Source organism: Olea europaea, unplaced genomic scaffold (assembly GCF_002742605.1).
Source record: "Olea europaea var. sylvestris unplaced genomic scaffold, O_europaea_v1 scaffold2043, whole genome shotgun sequence".
Taxonomy (NCBI): domain Eukaryota; kingdom Viridiplantae; phylum Streptophyta; class Magnoliopsida; order Lamiales; family Oleaceae; genus Olea; species Olea europaea.
The window spans coordinates 68,643-90,784 of NW_019238336.1; the positions used below are offsets into that span (position 1 = coordinate 68,643).

General features: G+C 33.8%; 1 protein-coding gene across 4 annotated transcripts in view; it reads right to left on the reverse strand.

Annotated features, from left to right (window-relative positions):
* Positions 1 to 12,185: 12,185 nt before the first annotated feature.
* The window catches only part of LOC111379859, a 30,473-nt gene continuing 20,516 nt past the window's right edge, over positions 12,186 to 22,142 (reverse strand). For 2 of the 4 annotated variants that reach the window (XM_023003295.1, XM_023003296.1), the window contains exons 6-8: positions 13,141 to 13,187; positions 12,746 to 12,824; positions 12,265 to 12,650 (exon numbers count right to left, since the gene is read on the reverse strand). In XM_023003295.1, coding sequence (XP_022859063.1) covers positions 12,561 to 12,650; positions 12,746 to 12,824; positions 13,141 to 13,187 — 216 coding nt within the window. In that variant the 3' untranslated portion in view covers positions 12,265 to 12,560. Of the gene's footprint in view, positions 12,651 to 12,745; positions 12,825 to 12,978; positions 13,045 to 13,140; positions 13,188 to 22,142 lie in introns of those variants that run through there. The other 2 variants (XM_023003297.1, XM_023003298.1) reach the window with 2 other exon arrangements.

Sequence of the window (22,142 nt, forward strand, 5' to 3'; positions counted from 1 at the left end):
TTGCTTTCTCATTGTGTGAGACATTAGGATTTTATATAACCACATATATATTCTTATAACTTTTGACTATTTATTGAGATTTTATTTCAGTGTTGCTACTTTAGCATGTTACCAATGACTATGATTGATTCGGTTTGATGGGAAATGTCTAGGCTAGCAACTGATTTAAAGTTTAAGAATTCAAGTAGGAAAGGAAAATTATTTTTACCAACATTTATATTTGTATTCACTGGTCGGACAATTGTATTTAACCATTTAGTGTATAGAACGTAATTGTGAACACAATAATATGATGTGTAGTTCAAGTATGTTTCATAAATACTCGAGAGATCCAAAATACATGAATTAATGTTGAAAAATGAGTTTGGAATATAACAAGATGTAATGGTCCTCTAGTAGAGTTAGTATATATCCCTAACAGGTCTATAGTACTGTGAGCTCTAATATTACTCGTTGGTAGCACGATTTATTTACCGTATGATTTTTTGTGAGATATATTTTGAGAAGGATCTAAGTTGTGACATCCGTTGTCACTCGTGGTTCGGGCTAACCCCATCATGTGCGAGTAACAAATGTTAGAAAATACGAGTTGTGAGTTGCCCATATGAGATGACCCGACCCACAAATATTAAAAGAGTTGTAGTGAGTAGTTCGAACTTAAAATTCAAACCTACAATTCCCTACAATCACCATTAACTCCCATACAACCTCCAAGTTTTTGTCTAACCTTTTGGGAGAGAAAAGATGGTAGAAAATAAGTGAAATTCATACGAAAAATCGCTCAAAAATAGAAAAGTGCTTAGAATCACATGTATGACATGGAAACTCACAAAATTTAAGCACTTAAACTGTAGATAGTAATCTCATTCCATTGTGATCGAGATTGAGACCATTGGAGAATAGGAAAATGCAGATTTTGGAGCTTTGGAAAAAATCTTGGAATTCATCATTTCAAGTATCTTTCTTGACCCGAAATTCATGTGAAAGAATGCTGCAAATTCTTACACGCCTATTGAACTTTTGGCCTCAATCCAAACTTTTAATGTCATGATATTGAATGCTTGTAAAATTTTAACTTTCTTACCAATTTCGATTGCGTGCTATTTTGATTTATTACACACATAATCCCAAAAATAATGCATGTCAACAACCATGAAATTACATAGCATACAATTCTCCACTCCTTAAAACAATTTCATCCTTGACTCAGGATATTTTTCTTTCATTTCCGCCACTCGTTCCTAGGTTTCCTCTTCAACAGTTTAAATTTTCACCAACGATAACTCCTTATTACTCAAACACTTAGTTTCACGTAAAAGTATATTAACCAATGTCTACCCCTAGCTCAACATTTGGCGGATATTTTTTATCTAAATTAAACCATGGTATGAGCGAAGCATTTATAAATAGTGTGAAAATATATATACAATAACTTACGAGGGAACAGAAAGCCTAACATCTAGTGAAAGGAACATAATACAAACTTAACCCCTTGAGAGGGAAAAAAGAAGAAAAACAAAAGTGAATATTATAATTCTAGCGATCCAATCATGCTCCTAGTCGTCATGCATTGTGTGTAGAACTTGTCGAGTGGATTCCAGCAATTATGAGGCATTGAACGAAGATATTTCAAGTGATTTAAGAACAAATCTTTCTTGTAACGATACAAAATTTTAATATTTAAATCGTTACCAAAAGTTTCATTGAAAATGTAAGTAACATGATGTGCAATATGTATAAAATTACGTAACCATAATTTACTCAAATTAATGTAAAAAATTTTATATATCCGTTTATAAAAAGGAAAGAACAAAGATTTTCTTACACCATGTCTTCTTCATATCGTAAATAAATAAATCGAATGTCACTACATGAAATTTCAGTTCAGCCAATATTAAATAAAACATATAGAAACATAACCAATTAAAAACATGTTGCAAATCCTATAACAAAATCCACATGATAATAAAACCAAAATAATACTGAAAATAAAATCCATAGTCACGTTACACTAGATTATTTTTATTGAGTTCCATAAATCTTGGCACCATAACTGCACCTCATTGTCAAAAAATGGGAATATTTAATAGGACACGAAAATAATGGTGCAATCTTGAGTAAAATATTTAAATCATGAGTCAAAAATATCATACCATCATCATATCTTTAGGGACTGATAAGCTCAATACATATCATATCATTCGTACCGGATGACCATATCATACATATCATAACTTTCAAAAGTATAATAATTCAACAACACAAAAAATTAATTTAAACAAGATAAAAACAACTGTACCTCGTTAGATCAAATTAATTTTTGGAGAGACAAAACCAAAAGTATGTTCCAACTTTATTTTCAGCATGTTGCTGTGTTTATAAAAATTATATAGTTCACTTTTTCTATGTGGAAATCGATTGCATAAATAAATAAATATAGGACAAGTGTCCTATAACAAGTGGAAGTCCAATTTACCCAAAATTTCTATCTAATTCAAATAAAACAGCTCATTTTAACTCAATCTCAACCTGAGTTTCAAAACTTGGACTGGGCATTGACCTGTAAAAATGAAAGGGTCAAGATTTAAATGGTCGAACCAGAGTTGAATCGGTTAGTTACATGAAGATAAGTAAACATATTTCCAAATAAAAGTCAATATTAAACAATAGTATAATATTATTAATTGGGATATTTAGAAAGTTTTTGATTTTTTATTAATTAAAATAGTTTAGAAAAATAATTAATTTATTTAATAAAGTAAAAAAAATAAAAATCAAAGGATGAGGGAATTTTAATTTTACTAAGCCAAAGGAGTCCTTTTTAGTTTATTTTGTCCCACATTGGATTCTTACTACAAGAACATTGAAGTTGTAGTGTAAAAATAAGTTGGTAGTTCAAGTTGTTGGGCCTTTTAATTATTAAACAATTCAAGACACCTTAAATGTTTATGAGCTTTTAAGATTAATATTTTAAAACTCAACCGAAAAACCCGATTTTGGGTCATCTGGTTTTTGGATAAATCGGTCAGAATTGATCGGGTTTTTGCCGTGTTTGATTAAATGGATTTTTAGTATTAATCGAATTGGACCCATTGAATCGACCGATCATGTTCGATTCTTATAACATTGACCTCAACAATCATCACGTGTTTGTTCACTGTCACAAGTCAAACAAAAGTAATAAAATAATATTTAATAACAACTTCTTTAAATTTCAATAATTCAGGCTTCATTTATCCGAATAAACTTTTTTCTCGAGTTTAATATATATGATTAATTACGAACTATTCAACGAGTTCAATATTGACATACTTTTCTTCGACCTATCGAAATCTAAATATATGATCCAAATAAAATTGAAATTTAATATATATTACTTTAGTCTCTAACTTCCAAAATATTACAAAAATAACATATAAAATAATTAATTCTATTCTATGAAAATTCTTGGGACTTTACATTTCCACTCTTAAGGAAATCATACACCTCAGTACACAAGAGCAGTGGATGTGATTGGAGGCCTCAACAATTGATTTAATTAATTTAAAGGCTTTGTTTTGTCTTTTATTTTATGAACTTTTATTGTTAATTTAGTTAACGCAAATTTCCTTTATGCACGGTTAGAGTAATCTTATGACTTCTTTGATTTTCTTTGTTCATGACTTAGTCATTGGTCATTTCTCCACAATCAATGGGTCATTGTCCTTGCTAGTTCCTGTACCATGATTATCATCATTCCATTCCTCTTTAAGAGGATCGACCTCGAATCTTCACCTGTATCAAATAAAGAAATATGAGAAACATTGAAAGTAGCATAAATGTTATACTCGCTTGAAATATCCAACTTATTGGCATTGTCATTGATCTTTTCAAGCACTAGAAATGGTCTATCCTTTCTCGATTGTAACTTTGACTTCCTTTGAGCTAGAAAGTGTACCTTGCTCATTGCATCCAAACCCAATCTCTTGGTACAAATGTAACGTGCTTTCGTCTTTTATTTGCTTGAGAAGCATGAGAAGCATAATTTCATTTTTCTACTCAATTTGGCACCGTACCTTCTCATGGAGAGATCTTATCAATTTGGCCTCTTCTTTCCATCCGAGCTACCTCTCTCATTAACAGGTAAAAAATTAAATCCAAAAGTATTAATGAATTAAAATCATAAACAATTTCAAATGGAGTATAATAAATAGTAGAATGCGTGGCCCTCTAATATGCAAATTTTATGAATGTTAAGTAATCCCCTCAACTCTTCAAGTACTTGTTGGTTATAGTGCGCAATAGTTGTATCATAGTCCTATTAACAACCTCATTTTGCATATCCGTTTGTGGATGACAAGTTGGAGAGAATAATAGCTTAGTTTCTAACTTATTCCACAAAACCTTCCAAAATGACTAAAGAACTTAACATCTCTATCCGATACAATACTCTTAGGTAACTCACCTAAACGCACTACTTCTTCAAAGAATAAATTTGCAATATTAGTGGCATAATCAATTTTATGACAGAATGAAATGTATCATCTTACTAAATTTATCTACTACCACAAAAACAGAATATCTTCTTTTCTTAGTCCTAGGTAAACCCAACACAAAGTCCTGGAAGACACATCAACCCAACGCTCGCTAGGATCAAGTAATGGTGTATACAAACTTTGAGGTAAAACCTTAGGTTTAGCCTTTTTGTAATTAATGCATCTACTACAAATCTGATGATCATCAACTTTCATCTTAGACTAATAGAAGTGTTCTTTAACATCTCCAATATTTTCTTAATTTCAAAGTGACCCATTAGGCCCCCACTATGCGCTTCGTGTACCTACAATTCTCACATTGAACACCTAGATACACATAACTTATTCTTCTAAAATAAATATCCATCATACTTAAAGAATCTATCTATAGTGCTTTTGTCACATGATTCATATATAATAGAAAAGTCTGGGTCATTAGTATGCACATCCTTAACATATTCAAATCTAGCAATTTGGCACCAAGAGTAGTCAGAATTACATACCATCTTGATAGTACATCCGCTACCATATATATATTGAGAGTCGCTCCACTTAGATTTTCACTAAAGTAAGCTATTGGCCTTCGTTCTTGCATCAAAACAGCTCCAATATCTATTCTTGAGACGTCACATTTAATCTCAAAAGCATTGTTAAAGTTAGGTAGAGATAAAATCGGTGCAGTACACAATCTATCCTTAATAATGTTAAAAGAATGTTTTTATTCAACATCCTAATGAAATCCTACACTTTTCTTTATATTCTCCGTGAGTAGTGTGATAATTGTACTAAAATCTTTAACAAAATGTCTATAAAAAGCTAGATAAATCATGAAAGCTTCTTATCTCAGTTATGCGTTTAGGTGTTGGCCATTTCTTGATGGCCTTGATTTTCTCATCATCTACTTCAATACCCTTTGTATTAACAACATAACCAAGGAAAATAGCTTTTTCCATACCAAATATACATTTTAAAGTTAGCATAAAGTTGTTCTTGTCTTAAGATCACAAGCACACATTTGAAATATCATATATGCTCATTTAAATCCTTACTATATACCAAGATATTATCGAAGTACACTACTACGAATTTACCTATAAATGCACACAAAACGTGATCTATTAATCTCATAAATGTGCTAAGTGCACTAGTAAGTCCAAATGACATGACTAACCACTCATATAAACCATAATTAGTCTTAAAAGTAGTTTTCCACTCATCTCCCTCTCTCATCCTAATTTGATGATATCTACTTTTAAAATCAATTTTATTAAACATGCATGATCCATGTAATTTATCTAACATATCATCTAACCTAGATATATGGTGACAATATTTTACTGTTATGTTGTTGATTGCCCAACAGTCTATGCACATCCTCGGGTTCCATCTTTCTTCGGCACAAGTAGCACTGGCAAGGCACATGGGCTCATGCTTTCTTTCAATGCTCCTTGCTCATCAATACTTCAACTACTATCCTATTCACTCTCGATTTTTCTATTCTCTCAATTTTTTTTTCTTTTCTCTCTTGTGGCTCTACTCTTTCTTCTATAATTAGTCAACTTTCTATTTTCTCTCCGACTCTCTTGTTGGGAAAGATCGATCTCACTCTATTTTTCTCTCATTATATTATATTCTTCAGTTTTCAATTTAATTTGATTTTCATAAACTTTTGCAGTGTCAACAATGCAAAACTAATAGATTTCCCATATTTAGTAAAACTGTACCTATTTTTATACCCATCATGCATCACCTTCCTAACATATTTCAATGGCCTCCCAACAAAATATGCTCGTTATGCATAATAACTACATCACTTCTCATGTTACCTCCCAAACGAGAAACTCAACAACACTTACCTATTCACCCTAACTTCTCCACATTCATTCGATCACTGCACTTTGTAAGACCTATGATATTTTAGTATGGTTAATCTCAATTTCTCAACGAGTGTAGTGCTAGCAACATTGGTACAACTACCCCATCAATAATTATACTACATACCCTATTATTGATATGGCACCTCGTATGAAATAGTTCTCCATTTGTTGCTCCAAGTCATTCACTTTGTGTTGAGCACTAAGAGCTTGCCTTGTAACCAATATCTCGTCAACTGCATACTTCTCTTTCTCACCATCACTGGCATCTTCAATTCTAGTATGTTATCATAATCGTCCTCACTATCACTCACAAGTTCACTATTGTCTCGTAAAATCATAGCTCTTTTGTTTGGACATTGAAAAGCAATATGTCTCAATCTCAAGCACCTAAAGCATTTGATATCTCGATTCTTAGAGGGTGGGGGATCTACCTTCAATGTAACTTTGATAGCAACTTCCTCTATCCCCTTCGGTAGATCAATTTTACTATTTGAAATTGCTCAATCACCTCTATTGTTATCCCACTTCAAATTTCAAGAAAGATTAGAACTTGAAGAACCCGATGGGTATCTAGCTGCTCTCTTCCTCTTCAACTGCCTCTCCATTTTCATAGCTAAATACATGCTATCCTTCAACACCACATAATGTTTAGTTCTACCACATTAGCTATATCCCTATTCAAACTATTCAAAAATTGACCTATGGTGGCCTCCCGATCTTTTTTGACATTCGCTCTTATCATAGCAATCTCCATCTCCTTGTGATAATCATCCATACTCCTAGATCCTTGATAAAGGCTTTGTAATTTTGGATAAAGATCAATATAGTAATGACTAGGAACGAACCTCCTTTTTATAACAACCTTCAATTCTCCCCACATTGCAATAAGCCTCTCATAATTTCTCCTCCTAGATGTTGCTATTTGATCCCACCAAATGATAGCATAATCTGTATACTTAACGACAACAAGTTTTACCTTTTTTCTCTTCCGAGTAGTCATGGCAATCAAATGTAAGCTTCATCTTCTTCTGTCACTCCAAATATGCCTCTGAATCGATTATTACTTTAAAAGAAGGAATTGTCATTTTAATATTGCCCATATTTCTATCAATTTCATCTCCATCATAATCTATAGCCCTCCTATCATGCATATCTCCTTTATTCCTCATCCTTACTATTTTTACCTTCACTAATGCATCATCATCAATTCCACTACTCGCTTTATTTTCACCACTAGTATTCACTCTATGTTCCTGATTACCTTGCCTTATTGTCTTAGGAACTTCCGTAGGTTTTTTTTACGCAAATTAGCAAGCAATGTGTCTTGCCTATCCATTCTATCTCCCATATCTCCAAACAACCTTTCAAATCGTTGTATCATCTTTTCCATCATGATGTCTTGACTATTCTTCCAGCTTGAAATAGAATTGTCTCTGTCAGACATCCTAAATCTAGAATAATATTTGCCTTGCATGTGTACACTTGTGTATCACGCAATTGGGCTTTTTCTCTTTATTAGTCTCATTACTCTACCTTTTTCCACTCAATGCTTCCTTGTAAGCATTTCAAATAACTAATTCAATCTCAATCAGAATTCAATCCTCGTGGAGTTCAAACAAAGAATTAAATAAAGAAAAATTGACTCTAGAATGACTCAAGAAAGTAAGAATTGGCACTATGAATGGAACACTAAGGACAAATTCAAAAAGGTATTTCTTGAATTTGCATTAGACAATTTTGACTTTGGACTTTTTCTTTATTTTATTTATTTATTCATTTATTTTTGCAATTGGTATATATTTTTTTGCAATTTTCGAAAATATTTTTTTTCCAAATGCGCGAGAATTCAACAAAGAACCCAAAAATTCAAAAATGAATTGATTTTGGCACTAATTTAGTACACAAACTATTTTTGAATTTTTTTTGGTATTTTAATTGCATTGACTGACTCAAAAGATGAAGAACACGAAGAACAAAGATGAAGATTGGAGCTCAAGCTTTGATATCAACTGATGCGAACCTATATAACAATCGTAGCTGCAAAACCCATGGCAGATTAGATCAAACTTAAGAAAGTCAAGAATCAACGTTTGAAAAACTCGACCCAATAAATTATTAAACCAAAAAACCAAGACAATCGCAAATAATATCTTGACCATGTAATCACAAAACTTATGAATCTTACTTGAATTGTTGAACACTGCAATACTCAAAAGATGAAGAACACGAAGAACAAAGATGAAGATTGGAGCTCAAGCTTTGATATCAACTGATGCGAACCTATATAACAATCGTAGCTGCAAAACCCATGGCAGATTAGATCAAACTTAAGAAAGTCAAGAATCAACGTTTGAAAAACTCGACCCAATAAATTATTAAACCAAAAAACCAAGACAATCGCAAATAATATCTTGACCATGTAATCACAAAACTTATGAATCTTACTTGAATTGTTGAACACTGCAATAATTTAATTCTTGATAAGTTCATAATTAATTTGATGAAGAACAAGTTGAATGCAATATGCCTCACAAATAATATCTCACAAATTGTGCATTTCACAATGACGAGAATGAGTCATATTTATATGGAACTTATAAAAACCTAATTAAAAACGGAATCAATAGTCTAAATATCAAGAATTACCATAAAACTAGAGTTTCAATTAAACTATAACTCTATCCAAATTTGAAAAATTCGTTGCCAAAATTGTGCTATGCGGCCGCATAGTGCTGGAGTATGTGGTCGCATAGTTCTTCAAAATATTCCCCGTTTTACTCTCGGTATAGAGGCATGTGATCCCATGCCTTGGTAAACTACGCAATTGCATAGTTGACCTCCTCAGCTCATCCGTCTGTTGCTTGAACGAAGTTGATCCATCTTGTTTCTTCTTCCATGCCCAATATAAAACTTGTCATTTTGCTTATTGTAATCGATGTTTCATCCATCGTAGTTTGAAACAAGTAATCTTATGGCTTATTTGACTTTCTTTGCTCGTGACATAGTCATTGGTCCTTCCTCCATAATCAACATGACATTGTACTTGTTAGCTCTCATACCATGGTTCTCATCAATCATCCTTCATTCCAGAAAGGCAGGTGAATTTTTTACTATATAGGTAATTATAGATCTACATTGTCCAAAATAAAAAATCTATACCATCAAACTTGAGATCTAAAATGATGTTCCTTCTCTCCCCGTCATCGATGACATGTACTTGCTAGCTCTCATACCATGGTTCTCGTCAATCATCATTCATTCTAGAAAGGCAGGTGAATTTTTTGCTATATAGGTAATCATAGATCTACATTGTCTAGAATAAAAAATCTATACCATCAAACTTAAGATCTAAAATGACGATCCTTCTCTCCTCGTCATTGCTCTCAATCAAAATCAAAAGCTCTAGTATCAATTGTTGAGAATTAGAAACATGGAAACATTTTTTTTCTACCTTGGACGAGATAAAAGACCTCAAATCTAATATCTGAGAGGAGATGTCTGCAATTGACTCTATCAAGAACAAGAAGGTATGGAACTTCTCGACGCACTCTTCGAACCAGAGTCTATTTCTCTGGCTTTCTCTTAAAAAGGTATTTCCTTCTCTGCTTCTCAAAGATCTCTCATTCCTTCCCCTTTCTTACTTATCCCCAAGCCAACAGGGTAGCAATGTCTAATTCTTTTTCATAATGGAAAATGATAGGTTGAAATAGCTATGTGATATTCCTCCAAAAAAATTCTTCTCACCGATAGCAATCAATTCGTAGAAAGAAAATATACACTCAAGAACACATAAGATTTATACAGGTTCACATCAATATGACACTACATAATTTTTTGCTGCTACAATAGTTCAATATGATAAAAAGAAGTTTATTGGAAAAAATCACACGCCCAATCTTTTCTTACCCCCCCCCCCCCCCCCCCCCCCCCTCCATCCTGATACTCGTACAATTTTTTAAAAGAGTTACACATATTATAAAAAGCGACACACACTCAAAAGTGACATAATTAGAAAAAGTGACAAATCATAGCCTGCGATAAAATAGCCAAACACCACTGTTATACTGTAGCTACTGATAGGAAAAAAGGTCATGATTATAGATTTGCCCAGGAAAAATGAAGTCACAATTATGAGGAAACTAATTGAAGAAATAGAAACCACAGGAAATTACAGAGAGCACTACATAACTAGATTTACATATATAGTTATAACTGAAAATTGGAAACCCGCAATTCAATCCATAACAATCGACCACTCCACTGTATGCCTATTCATGAAGATTCCCTCGTTCCCCTCGGTCATATGGAGAAACGCAACATAGGCAAAAGAAATTGTTTTAACAAATAATTAAATAAGTTAGAAGCAAGTTGGATAATCAAACGATAGATCAAAACAGTGTATAGAATAATAGATACACAAACATATAATATTACCCCCATATTATTTGATGATATTGCTCCTTTCAACAATTCAATAACAAAACATACATAAATAAATACCAACAAAATTCCCAAAAATCGTCGTTTATCTTCATAGGAATAACAGTTAACAAAAGCATCCAAATTCCCCAAAATCCTCCATGCTTTACCCACCGCATCATCAAAAATCACCTCTCTATCATCTTCCATATATAAACCCTCAACCTCCATCGTTATAAAGACATTCAGAGACCTCTTCTTCGCAGTAGACATCTCCAACGCCATCATGGAAGGCCACTTCATCAATGGGCTCAAACTAGAGATTAGAACAGATAGTAGATAGGATTTCTCTTTGTAATCGACTGGTTTTGGGAGATTTTTGGATGTAATTATTATGGACGAGAGAAACAGCAATTTGGTTGACAAAAGGATTGATAAATATTCAAAGACAATGCGAAGGTGGGACTTTTGGGGATTTGGGGGAGGGGTTTGACGTATAAATTACGGGGATTAAGGAGTTTAATTAATTTTAAGGTTATTGTTCTAATTTTTTATTTTTGAAGGGCAAGGAGCCTAATTTCCTCTTTTTTAAACTTGAAAGCCTTTCAAAACTTTACAAAAATTGTTTTGTAAATAAATTGATTTCTATTATACCAATTTGATGTAGAATGCAATCCAACAAGATCAAAATTCAAAAAAAAAAAAAAAAAAAAAAGGGCAGAAGATAATTTAGAAGGGTGAAATATAGGTTTTTATTTAATATCAAAATGTGTATTACAATGAATACATCATCTTTATATAGTCTTAAGCCCATTTTTGGGCTCCATTATGATGTAATTTTGGTGAAAATATATTTTAAAATAGTGAATTTTCTTGAAGAATGTATAATTAAAAAAAAAAAATTGGATTTACTTGTAATATTATTTTATTGAAGAATGTGTAATTAAAAAGAAACGAGAAAAATACATTTTAAATAAAATGGATTCAAACAGCGACTAAGCAAACCTAATTTGAGAAGGGAAAATCTAATCAAACAATAGCCTAACTGTAGTCAAACTAAAAAACTATAATAAACTAAAATAAACTAACATAAATTAAACAATGTTAATTCCCCAACATTTACAGTAAAAGGAAAAATAAACTCATTTCATGAACAAGTATCATAAATAAACATTATATCGAAGGCAAGAAATAAAACATGGCCAAGATATCAAGAAGTTGATAACATTTCATAAAACTCCTGGAGTGGAGTACTTGAGTGCTTCTCATCAATGTTTATTTGACATATGTAATAAATAAATGAAACCCATTAATTATTTGGGACCCATACCCTGGAAGTACTAGAAATTTTTCTACATTTGAGCAAGTCATTTCCTCTTCCAGTGCATAATGCCATGTTGAAGCACACCAAAATATGTTTGAGTTGCTTAATAGATTGTCTTAATGGCAGCATCAGAGAAATCTATGGACAATTTAGACAGAGAGATCTAATGAACATCAATGTATCATTCATACAAATTTATGACACTTTCAAGTTTATCATGCTGCAACATAACTTTCTAGATAACAGTTTACAAGAGGCCATAAAATGTGTTCAGTGTTGTATAAACCATTGAATTGTTGTGCAAATGTCATGTTAGATAGGTTTCTTCATATCACCAGCTTATACTTCTTGATTGTCATTACTATTCTCCTCAAGATATCTGGATGCCAAATAATAACTCGCCTGACCATCATCAACACCGAATATTCATTTATTAGGCCTGACAAAGCTCGGAGTAAATATCTGACCAATAGCTTCGAGTGCAGATATGTTCCAACTCTCAACATGCCTAACAATCTGTTGAATGGTTAAGCAGATATAATAATTGAGAATGGTGATACAGTTTTAAATATAAATTATAACACGGATACATTCTGGATATGTTTACTTACTCGAAACTGTTCATCTAAATCATAAACCGTCTTTCCATCAATAAATATTAATGGTTTCCATGGAAGTTTAAGGTATGTTCTGCACATGAAATGGACTTTCTGAGTGACTGAACTTGTAATAATATAGAAATATTAAATTAAGGCTTGAAGTGAACTCAGGCTTGAACATTTTAAAGTTAAATTTGTATTAGGCTCCCTCGAACTTGAGTTCAAGCTCATCAAAGAACAATTACTTTTTAACCATGAGTAGAATCAGTCATGCAAAGCGAAGTGCAGCTGTTTCTGTTGGACCAAAAAAACTGGCACAAAACAAGTTTTATCATTTTATTCTACTTAAAAGAAACTTGAATAAATTAAAAAATCATTTGTTGCGATAGAATATTCTAGTTAAGCACCTTAGTGTCCATGATGCAACAATGAATTCTGTTTTAGAACTGATACCCTGCATATGAAGCACGTTGCATCATTAGCAAATTCATGCTGTAATCTTTAACTGTGTCCATATGAAAGCACATCACAGAAGAAATATGCAGAGGAAGACAATCCAATATTTTTTATATAATGTCAAACATTGACTTCCATTCCAAAATAGGGATACCAGAAGGCAAAATGTTAGGGACATTATCAATTTCGTAATAAATATATAGTAGTCAAGAACAGACTTGCTGATCATTTTATTATTTTTGAGGGAAAAAAGCAACAATTTCTCATCTTTTCTGCATTCTGTTTTGTAGCAGATCATTTAGCCGATCCTTTTTAGTGATACCTGGAACATTATGAAATGAATTCAATAAATCTTTGGTTGTAATTATTCATCGGACCCTTTTCCCCTATTTCAGAGATTAAATAGAGAAGTTCGAAAAACTCCAGTCTACTTCGCCTCCTTGACATAAATGAACTCAAATGAGCCTTAGTGGGAGACAGATGAATCAAATCCTAAGATTACTTTCAACATACAAGCTGAGGACATCTTTCAACTTTCGGACCATGAACATTCATTGACAAAATCTCTCACATCATGCAATTAATTGAATGAATATAATTGAAAACATGTTTAAAATATATCAATGAAAGCTTGTTTAATGTAACTTTATGTGAACCGTAGAAGGATGAAAGCCTAATAACCCTCAGGTTTTGTGAAAGAACAGGTTAAATCCACAGCTACTTAATGCGCTCTATTCATTGGTGATAGAAAACGTCACATGCAAGATATTTCCTTCAAAAAAAAATCTACACACTCACATGGTAACCAACTACAACCATTTTCCAATGTGACCACCAGTATGAAGGCCAATTCACAGAGCTCTGAACATCTATTAGGTGTAATGTGCCCCTACGTAACTTGTATATAGACCTAAACCTCTCCTCTGCAAGGTCTCTCATATACTGGTGCAGGAGGCACATTTTAGTGCTAGTACTGTAAACTATTATGCGACTTCTCATGCTAAGTCCTTTAGTCAACTGATAGGGGGATTTTACTGGATTTATCTGCATTTGGATGCATGTGATTATGGTTACACCTGAGTACGATTTTCTTGTCAATCAGCAACAGTTTTGAAAGTTTATTTTTCTAATGCTAGCTATTTTTATTCGATGTACAAGGCCAATGAATGCAGTACAATATGCAAATTCGGTATTCAATTCACAATGGCTTTGAATGAATGTGTAATCAATAGTTTCCAGTTCAAATGCCTGCAATGCCAATGAAGAGTGCTATACACAAAGTGGCTTGACAAGGCATGAAATCCAAAGATCATGAGAGTAAGGGAAGTTTTAGTATATCCCACAGTGTCTGCCCTGACACAATATTTGGTGGATAGGTTTATTTTATCAAATCAAACCACCCTATGAGCGGATCATTTATCAATAGTGCGAAAACAAATATATACAAGAATTTAGGAGGAGACATAAAGCCTAACATCCAGCTTAAGGAACAAAATACAAACTTAACCCATTGAGAGAAACAAATGTAAAATAATCATAAGTAAAGACTACACTTCAAGCGATCTAATCATGCTCCTAGTCATCTCGTGTCATGTGTAGAAATTGCCAAGTGGAGTGCAGCCATTATGAGGCATCGAATGAAGATATCGCACACAATTCGAGGCATAACTTTTCCACTCTCAAGGGAATGATGACCGCAATACACAGGAGCAGTTGGATGTGATTGAAGACCTTGGCAAGAGGTTTTACTTAATTTAATAGCCTTGTTTTGTCTTCTACCATATGATTAATTGTTAATGATGTCGTTCCTTTATGCAAGCTTAAGAGTTTTTCCTCCTCCTATATATATATATATATAGCGAGTTTTCACTAGCTAAAATCAACGAGATCTTGAATTCAATCAAATCTCGATATTTAGTTGCATTAGCCAGTGTTAACTAGTCATTTCTCAATATTCCAATGTTTAAAAGGCGGATATAGGTACTGAACCCTTCTTCCTTCGTGAGGCGAATGAAAAATTAAGTTAAAAAATTTTAAAATAATAGAAAAGAAATATTTTGCCAGAATTTTAGAACAAGAACTTTTACTGGATATTCCTCTAGAATCAACGAGTTTCGATATTGTTCCATTTATTTTACGCTTCTCGCCACATCAAATATTGTACACCTTTTATGTGAACTTATCCGAGAAAGAATTTCGCTACCTTCGACATTTCAAAGATGACTCGCACAAAAAAAAATTGATAGTAGATTTCTTGTTTGCTTTGCACAAGAATAACACAATCACATTAGATGTATACCAAACGTGTGTCACAAGCATCTTTCATTGCACGAGATAGATTATTGAAATATAACCTGCTCATGTACGTTTAGCCCCCGTTTGGCCCCCATTTTCTAGAAATGAAAATGGGTGGAATAGTTTTTTTTTGAAAAATGAGTGATTGAAAAAGAAGGAAAAATTTTCGATTTATGTGTAATATTATTGTATTGAAAATTGTGTAGTTGAAAATAGGAGAGAGAAAAATGGAATGTAATGTAATGGGGGCCAAATGGGGGCTTAATATACTCACAATAGATTACCACTAGTGCATAAAGGCACAAGATGACATGCGAGTAAACATGAAGGTGACAAATCACACTAACAACGAAATAGGCATTTGCACTATATGACTCAACTATAAAGCTTTTTGGGAATTGGTTGAGGAGGTGTTAATAGATAGGGAATTTGTGTGCTAGCGTGGATGTTAAGACTTCATGCATTTTAGGTCTATGCATCTTTTAGGTGCTCCTTTGTTCATTTTACAAGTAGTGTTTCTTTCTAAAACATTCTTTGCTGTTCAAAAATATTATTTTGGTTTTACAATGACTGTGTGCAAAACCACTGATACACCATGTATACAAAATATGGGTGCAAGTGTGCACCATGTCAGAAGATATGTATAAACACGCTAGGCACAAGAAAAAGGATTTTCTTTTCTTTTGGTTTTTTTTTTTTCTCGTTTTGATTAAAAAATAACTTTTTAATGGATGTTTGGTCTGAAACCATCCATGACAACTACTAATGCAATAAGGTTATGTATTAAAATGCTTAATTATAAAATATACAAAATCAAGAACTATGAAAGGGGGGAAGAAAAACTCATGTTGTTCGTGTACACACAGTTCAGGTGTGAAAATTGGGTCTGGTTTTTCTTGAGAGGCGGACATCAGAAGAAGAAGAATCTCATAAAGATGTGGCATTTCCAAGTTTGAGTTATGAATATGCAGTACCATACTGAAAGATCCACAAGTTAACAGTATTGCGATGACCTTCAAATATCATTCATAAGGATAATTGGAGAAATATACATTCAATAGAAAATGGTTTAGGGTCTCGGTATAGGGCTAGGCTTTCATATAAAAATAATCAACTGACTTCTAGGGGCGACGAAAATGCTTTGGCACTTGGCACAGTGGTCAAGAATGATTTATGAGTTCTGCCTCCTGCAGTATATGATGAAACACTAGAGGGCACTGGTTCTCTCACACAATTCAAGGGTGGATGATCTTATATTGGAGGCTATAACCAAGATAAATGAACCTCGCGGATCTAGTCGGGGTGATATTTTACAGCAAATAGAGGACCATCAATTGGCACCTCCAAACTTTTAAAAGGAAGTTGGCTGCAAATTTGAAGATTTTGACAGAAACTGGAAGACTACTTAAGGTGAAGCATCGATACAGGATTGAACCAAGTTCAATGTCGATTGATGTAGACAAAGACTTACGCATTGCTTCAGGATGAAACACACAGGGTTTCTTCATATGTATCGAAATTATCACCATAGCCGAGGTCGAGCTGAGCTAGAAGTGAAGAATTCAATAAACTAAAAAAGAACACAGAGTTACGTGGTTCGGCGCCAGTGTAGCAACCTACATCCATGGGAGAAGAGAGAGCTTGTATATTATTCACTTATGTTTAGAACTTACAATGAAACATATATATTCACATTACATCAAGATTGCCTTATTAAGGATGAGGCAATCAAGGAAAGAGAATAACGAATTATGCAAATCTTTCAAAACATGATTGCGCCATAATATTCTTCAATATTAGCAAATCCTTCAAATATCATCAAATATCTCTCTTCTCCAACACTCCCCCTCAAGTTGGTGCAAAAATATCAATGGAGCCCAACTTGGAAAATATTTCGTGAAATCTGGCAGTGGACAAGCCTTTGGTGAAAATGTCAGCTAATTGTTCACTACTACGAACGAAGGGAGTACAAATAACCTTAGCTTGGACTTGTTCTCGTATAAAATGACAATCAACTTCAATGTGTTTTGTCCATTCATGAAAAATTGGATTTCAAACAATATGAATAGCAGATTGATTATCGCAATACATCTGTGTGGGTTGTGACGAGCCAAATCCCATATTTTTTAGCAAAGATCGAAGCCAAATAATTTCACTTGTAGTAGAAGCTATTGCCCAATACTCAGCTTCACCACTAGAGCGTGCAACAACATCTGCTTTTTACTCTTCCATGTCACCAAATTTCCTCCAACAAACGTGCAATACCTTGTTGTAGATCGTCTGTCAATAGTACTACTAGCCCAATCCGCATCTGTGTATGCAGTAATAAGATAATGACCATTCTTACGCATCCATATACCTCTTCCAGGTGACCCCTTAAGATAATGCAAAATTCGATTAACAACATCCATATGTGCAACTCGTGGAGAGTGCGTAAAACGACTAATCAGACTGACAGCATATGAGATATCAGGTCGAGTAATTGTGAGGTAAATCAATCTGCCCACCAATCTTTGAAATTGACCCACATCAAATATCAGGTCGCCATCAAGTGGTAATTTTAAATTACACTCTATAGGCGTTTGAGCTGGCTTGACACCTAATTTACCATTATCTTGTAACAAATCTAACACATTTTCTTTGATTGAGAAATATGCACTTCTTTGAATATACAATCTCTAGTCCTTGAAAGTATTTCAAAATTCCCAAATCTTTAATAGAAAATTGAGTATGAAGAATATTTTTAAGCTTTAATATCTCAACAAGGTCATCACCACTAATAACTATATCATCAACATAAATCAAAACAATAACAGTACCACTCATACCTCTTTTCATGAACAAGGAAGAATCAACATTACTTATCTTTAAACCATTCTTGATAAGAACATGACTGAGTTTGGCGTACCATGCACGAGGTGATTGTTTAAGATCATATATGGATTTTCTTAATCTGCATGTGAGATCAGTACGACCCTCCAATGGATGACTAGGAGGTATAATCATGTAAACTTCTTCTTCAAGATCACCATGTAGAAATGCATTTTTTACATCCATCTGAAACAATATCCAATCATGATTGAAGGCTAGAGATAAAAGAACACGAAACGTGTTCATTTTGGCTACTGGAGCAAATGTCTCATTGTAGTCAACTTCATAAGTTTGAGTAAAACCCTAGGCCACAAAACGTGCTTTATGTTGTTCAATAGATCCATCACTTCGAAGCTTCATTTTATAAACCCAACAACATCCTACTGCATTCTTTCCTGGAGGGAGTTTCACAATCAATCAAGTGTTGTTATCATCAAGGGCTTGTAACTCTTCCTGCATAGCTTATTTCCAAATAGGACTAGAATTTGCTTGTCCAAAGTTATTCGGCTCTTGAGTTGAAGCAAGCGAAGTTAGAAACACTGAATGAGATGCAGAAATATTGGAGTATGATAGATGAGCCCGTATAGGATGACTTACGGCTTCGTAAGTAACAAAGTCCTTTAATTTTTCTGGAGCCTTGGATATTCTATTTGACCTTCTAGGAACCTCTTCTGGAGCATCTGGTACATGTTCTGGTGACAAAGAACATCCGATGTCCCTACTGTTCCATCTTGTTCAGTTCTTTCTATATCTCCATTCTGTTCCGTAGTTTCATTTCGGTTAGGGCTTGCAATGTCGAAAGAAGATGTCCATATAGTGGGAAGCGGAAGCGGATCGTTCAAACTCTCCCTCTGTGGTAAATTTTTGTTCAAACTTTGCGGTGTAAAATAAGGTTCATTCTCAGAAAACCGCACATCCCATGATACAAATAGCTTCTGAGATTGAGGATCATAGCATACATATCCTTTTTTTGTGGAAGAATATCTAAAGAAGACGCATCGAATGGAACGAGGATCAGGTTTATCGCGATGCAGAGACTGGTGGTGCACATAACAAACACAACCAAATACTTAGAGGTGAGACACGTCAGGTTTTCTCCCTTTTAAGACTTCCAATGGTGATTGAAAATGGATAACACGACTTGGGAGCCTATTTATCAAGTAAACTGCTGTTAGAACTCCGTATGACCAAAATTTCTTCGAAATATTCATTTGAAGCATGAGAGCTCTCGTAGTCTCCAGGATATGTCTATTTTTCTTTCAACCACTCCATTTTGTTAGGGTGTACCAATACAACTAGTCTGATGAATAATGCCCTTATCGCGAAGGAAGGCAGGAAGGGGACCCTTTGCAAATTCAGTTCCATTGTTCGAACGGAAAACTTTAATTTTACTATCAAATTGCATGGCCACCATGCTATGAAAATCCTTAAAAACAGGGTAGACTTCATTCTTAGATTTCAATAAATAAATCCAAGTAGCACGAGAGTAATCATCAATAAACAGCACAAAATATTTAAAACCATCATATGAATCAATTCGACATGGGCCGCATAAATCAGAATGAATTAACTCAAAAGGTTCAATAGACATAGATGACAAATTATTAAATGGTATATGAACTTGTTTGGAAAATCGACAAATGTCACAAACATGTGTTCCAAAAGACATAGCAAAAAAGATAAAACACGACTAGAAGGATGTCCAAATCTTTGATGCACAATATGATTTTCTAGCATAGCACTATAAATAGAAGTGGCACCGAATGGTTTCTACAGATAAAGTCCATGTGAGTATACACCTTCACCAATCTTCTTCCCCGAAGTTCGATCCTGAAATATAACATCATTAGGAGAAAAGATAACACTACAATTTTAAGAGTTAGTTATTTTTCCAACGGAAAGAAGTTGAGTTGGAAATGAAGGAATCACAAGTGCATCCGAACTAGGAAGACCAGGAAAAAAATTAATTTTCAAGATCCACAAACTGGAACTGATGTACCATTAGCAACTGAGAGAGCATGTTTAAATGAATTTTTTGAGAAATCTCTCAAAGATGCTGCATCATTTGCCATATGATTTGTAGCACCTGAATCAATAATCCAAGTATTCAAATGTTTAGATGTATACGAAGAGAAATAAGCTTCAAGGTTATCGGAGACATGAGTACTAGAAGGAGTTGAATCTTTTGGAGTAGAAGGACCAGGATGACCGAGTTGTTGTAGAATTTGGGCTAATTGATTCATTGAAATGGTAGTATCAGCAACAGCAGCACCTTCCCTATTTTCTCCTTTCATAGTGGATGGCTTAAGATGAGGATAAAGTTCCCAACAACGATCTTTAGAGTGTCCTAGCTTTTGACAGTAGTCACATTTGGGAGCTTCTCATCTTTTCTTTTTCTGAAATTTTTTTCGTTTTTCATCTCTTTTAACGCAGAAGACTCGGGTATATTCTTTAATTCTGAATTCATTGCCTTTTTTCGAGTTTCTTCTCGCTGCACAATTGCACACACACTCGAAAAGGATGGAAGCGTATGACTTATAAGGATATGACTCCGAAGATTCTCATACTCTGGTCTCAAACTACTCAACAAAGAAAAGATCTTATCTTCTTTAGCCCTTTTTAGTAAGATTTTTGCATCGATCATATGTGGACGATGTATACTCAATTCGTCCCACATCTTCTTAAGATTACCAAGGTGTTCAATGAATGGCTTATTTCCTTGCTCAGCAACAGTAATTTCCCGTTTCAATTCAAATATTCTAGCGGCATTATTTTGGTTTCCATAAAGTTCTTCAACAGATTTCCACAACTCTTCTACCGAGTTTGAAAAAGTGAAGATTTCAGCAATATGCGCTTCCATTGAATTTAGAAGCCAAGAACGAACAAGTTGATCATTTGATATCCATCCTTCATATGTTGGATATGTAGAATCTGGACAGGAATAAGTGCCATTGATGAAACCCAACTTTTTCTTTCCACCAAGAGACAACATCACGGCTCTTGACCATGATATATAATTTATACCGTTCAAAAGAATAGTAGATAACTTCCATCCGGGATTAACATCATTCTCCATTGTTATAGATGGATTAATTACTTTCTCAGTCATTGTAAACTAAAAAGCAAATAATCAGAGGCCAAAAAACGCTAAGCAGAAAGCTGAAAAACGCGAATAGCTAACTTTGAAGATGATTTTAACGCACCAAACGTTGTCAAAAATAGCACAAAAGATAGTTACCTAGATATGGACGATACGAATCCAACGGCACCGACCTTGCGTAATTCCGATTTACGGTTTGAAAGATATAGCCATTTCCGTGGAGGTCGCGCAAAGCTGAAAAAATCTGTTTTCGTGGAGATTATGAAACGTTTCTGAATTTCAGAACAGGTTCGGTTTGAACAGCAATGGACTGAAACAATACATCCGCTGTGATACCATGAAGAATTCAATAAACTAAAAAAGAACACAAAGAATTATATAGTTTGACGCCAGTGTAGCAACCTACATCCACGGGATAAGAGAGAATTTGTATATTATTCACTTATGTTTGGAGCTTACAATGAAACACATATATTCGCATTACATCAAGATTGCCTTATTAAGGATGAGGCAATCAAGGAAAGAGAATAACGAATTATGCAAATCTTCCAAAACGTGATTGCGCCATAATATTCTCCAATATTAGCAAATCCTTCAAATATCATCAAATATCTCTCTTCTCCAACAAGAAGTGATTATGAGAATGACTCCATAGGAGGCATTAGCAGAAGTGGGGAGGAAGGCAAT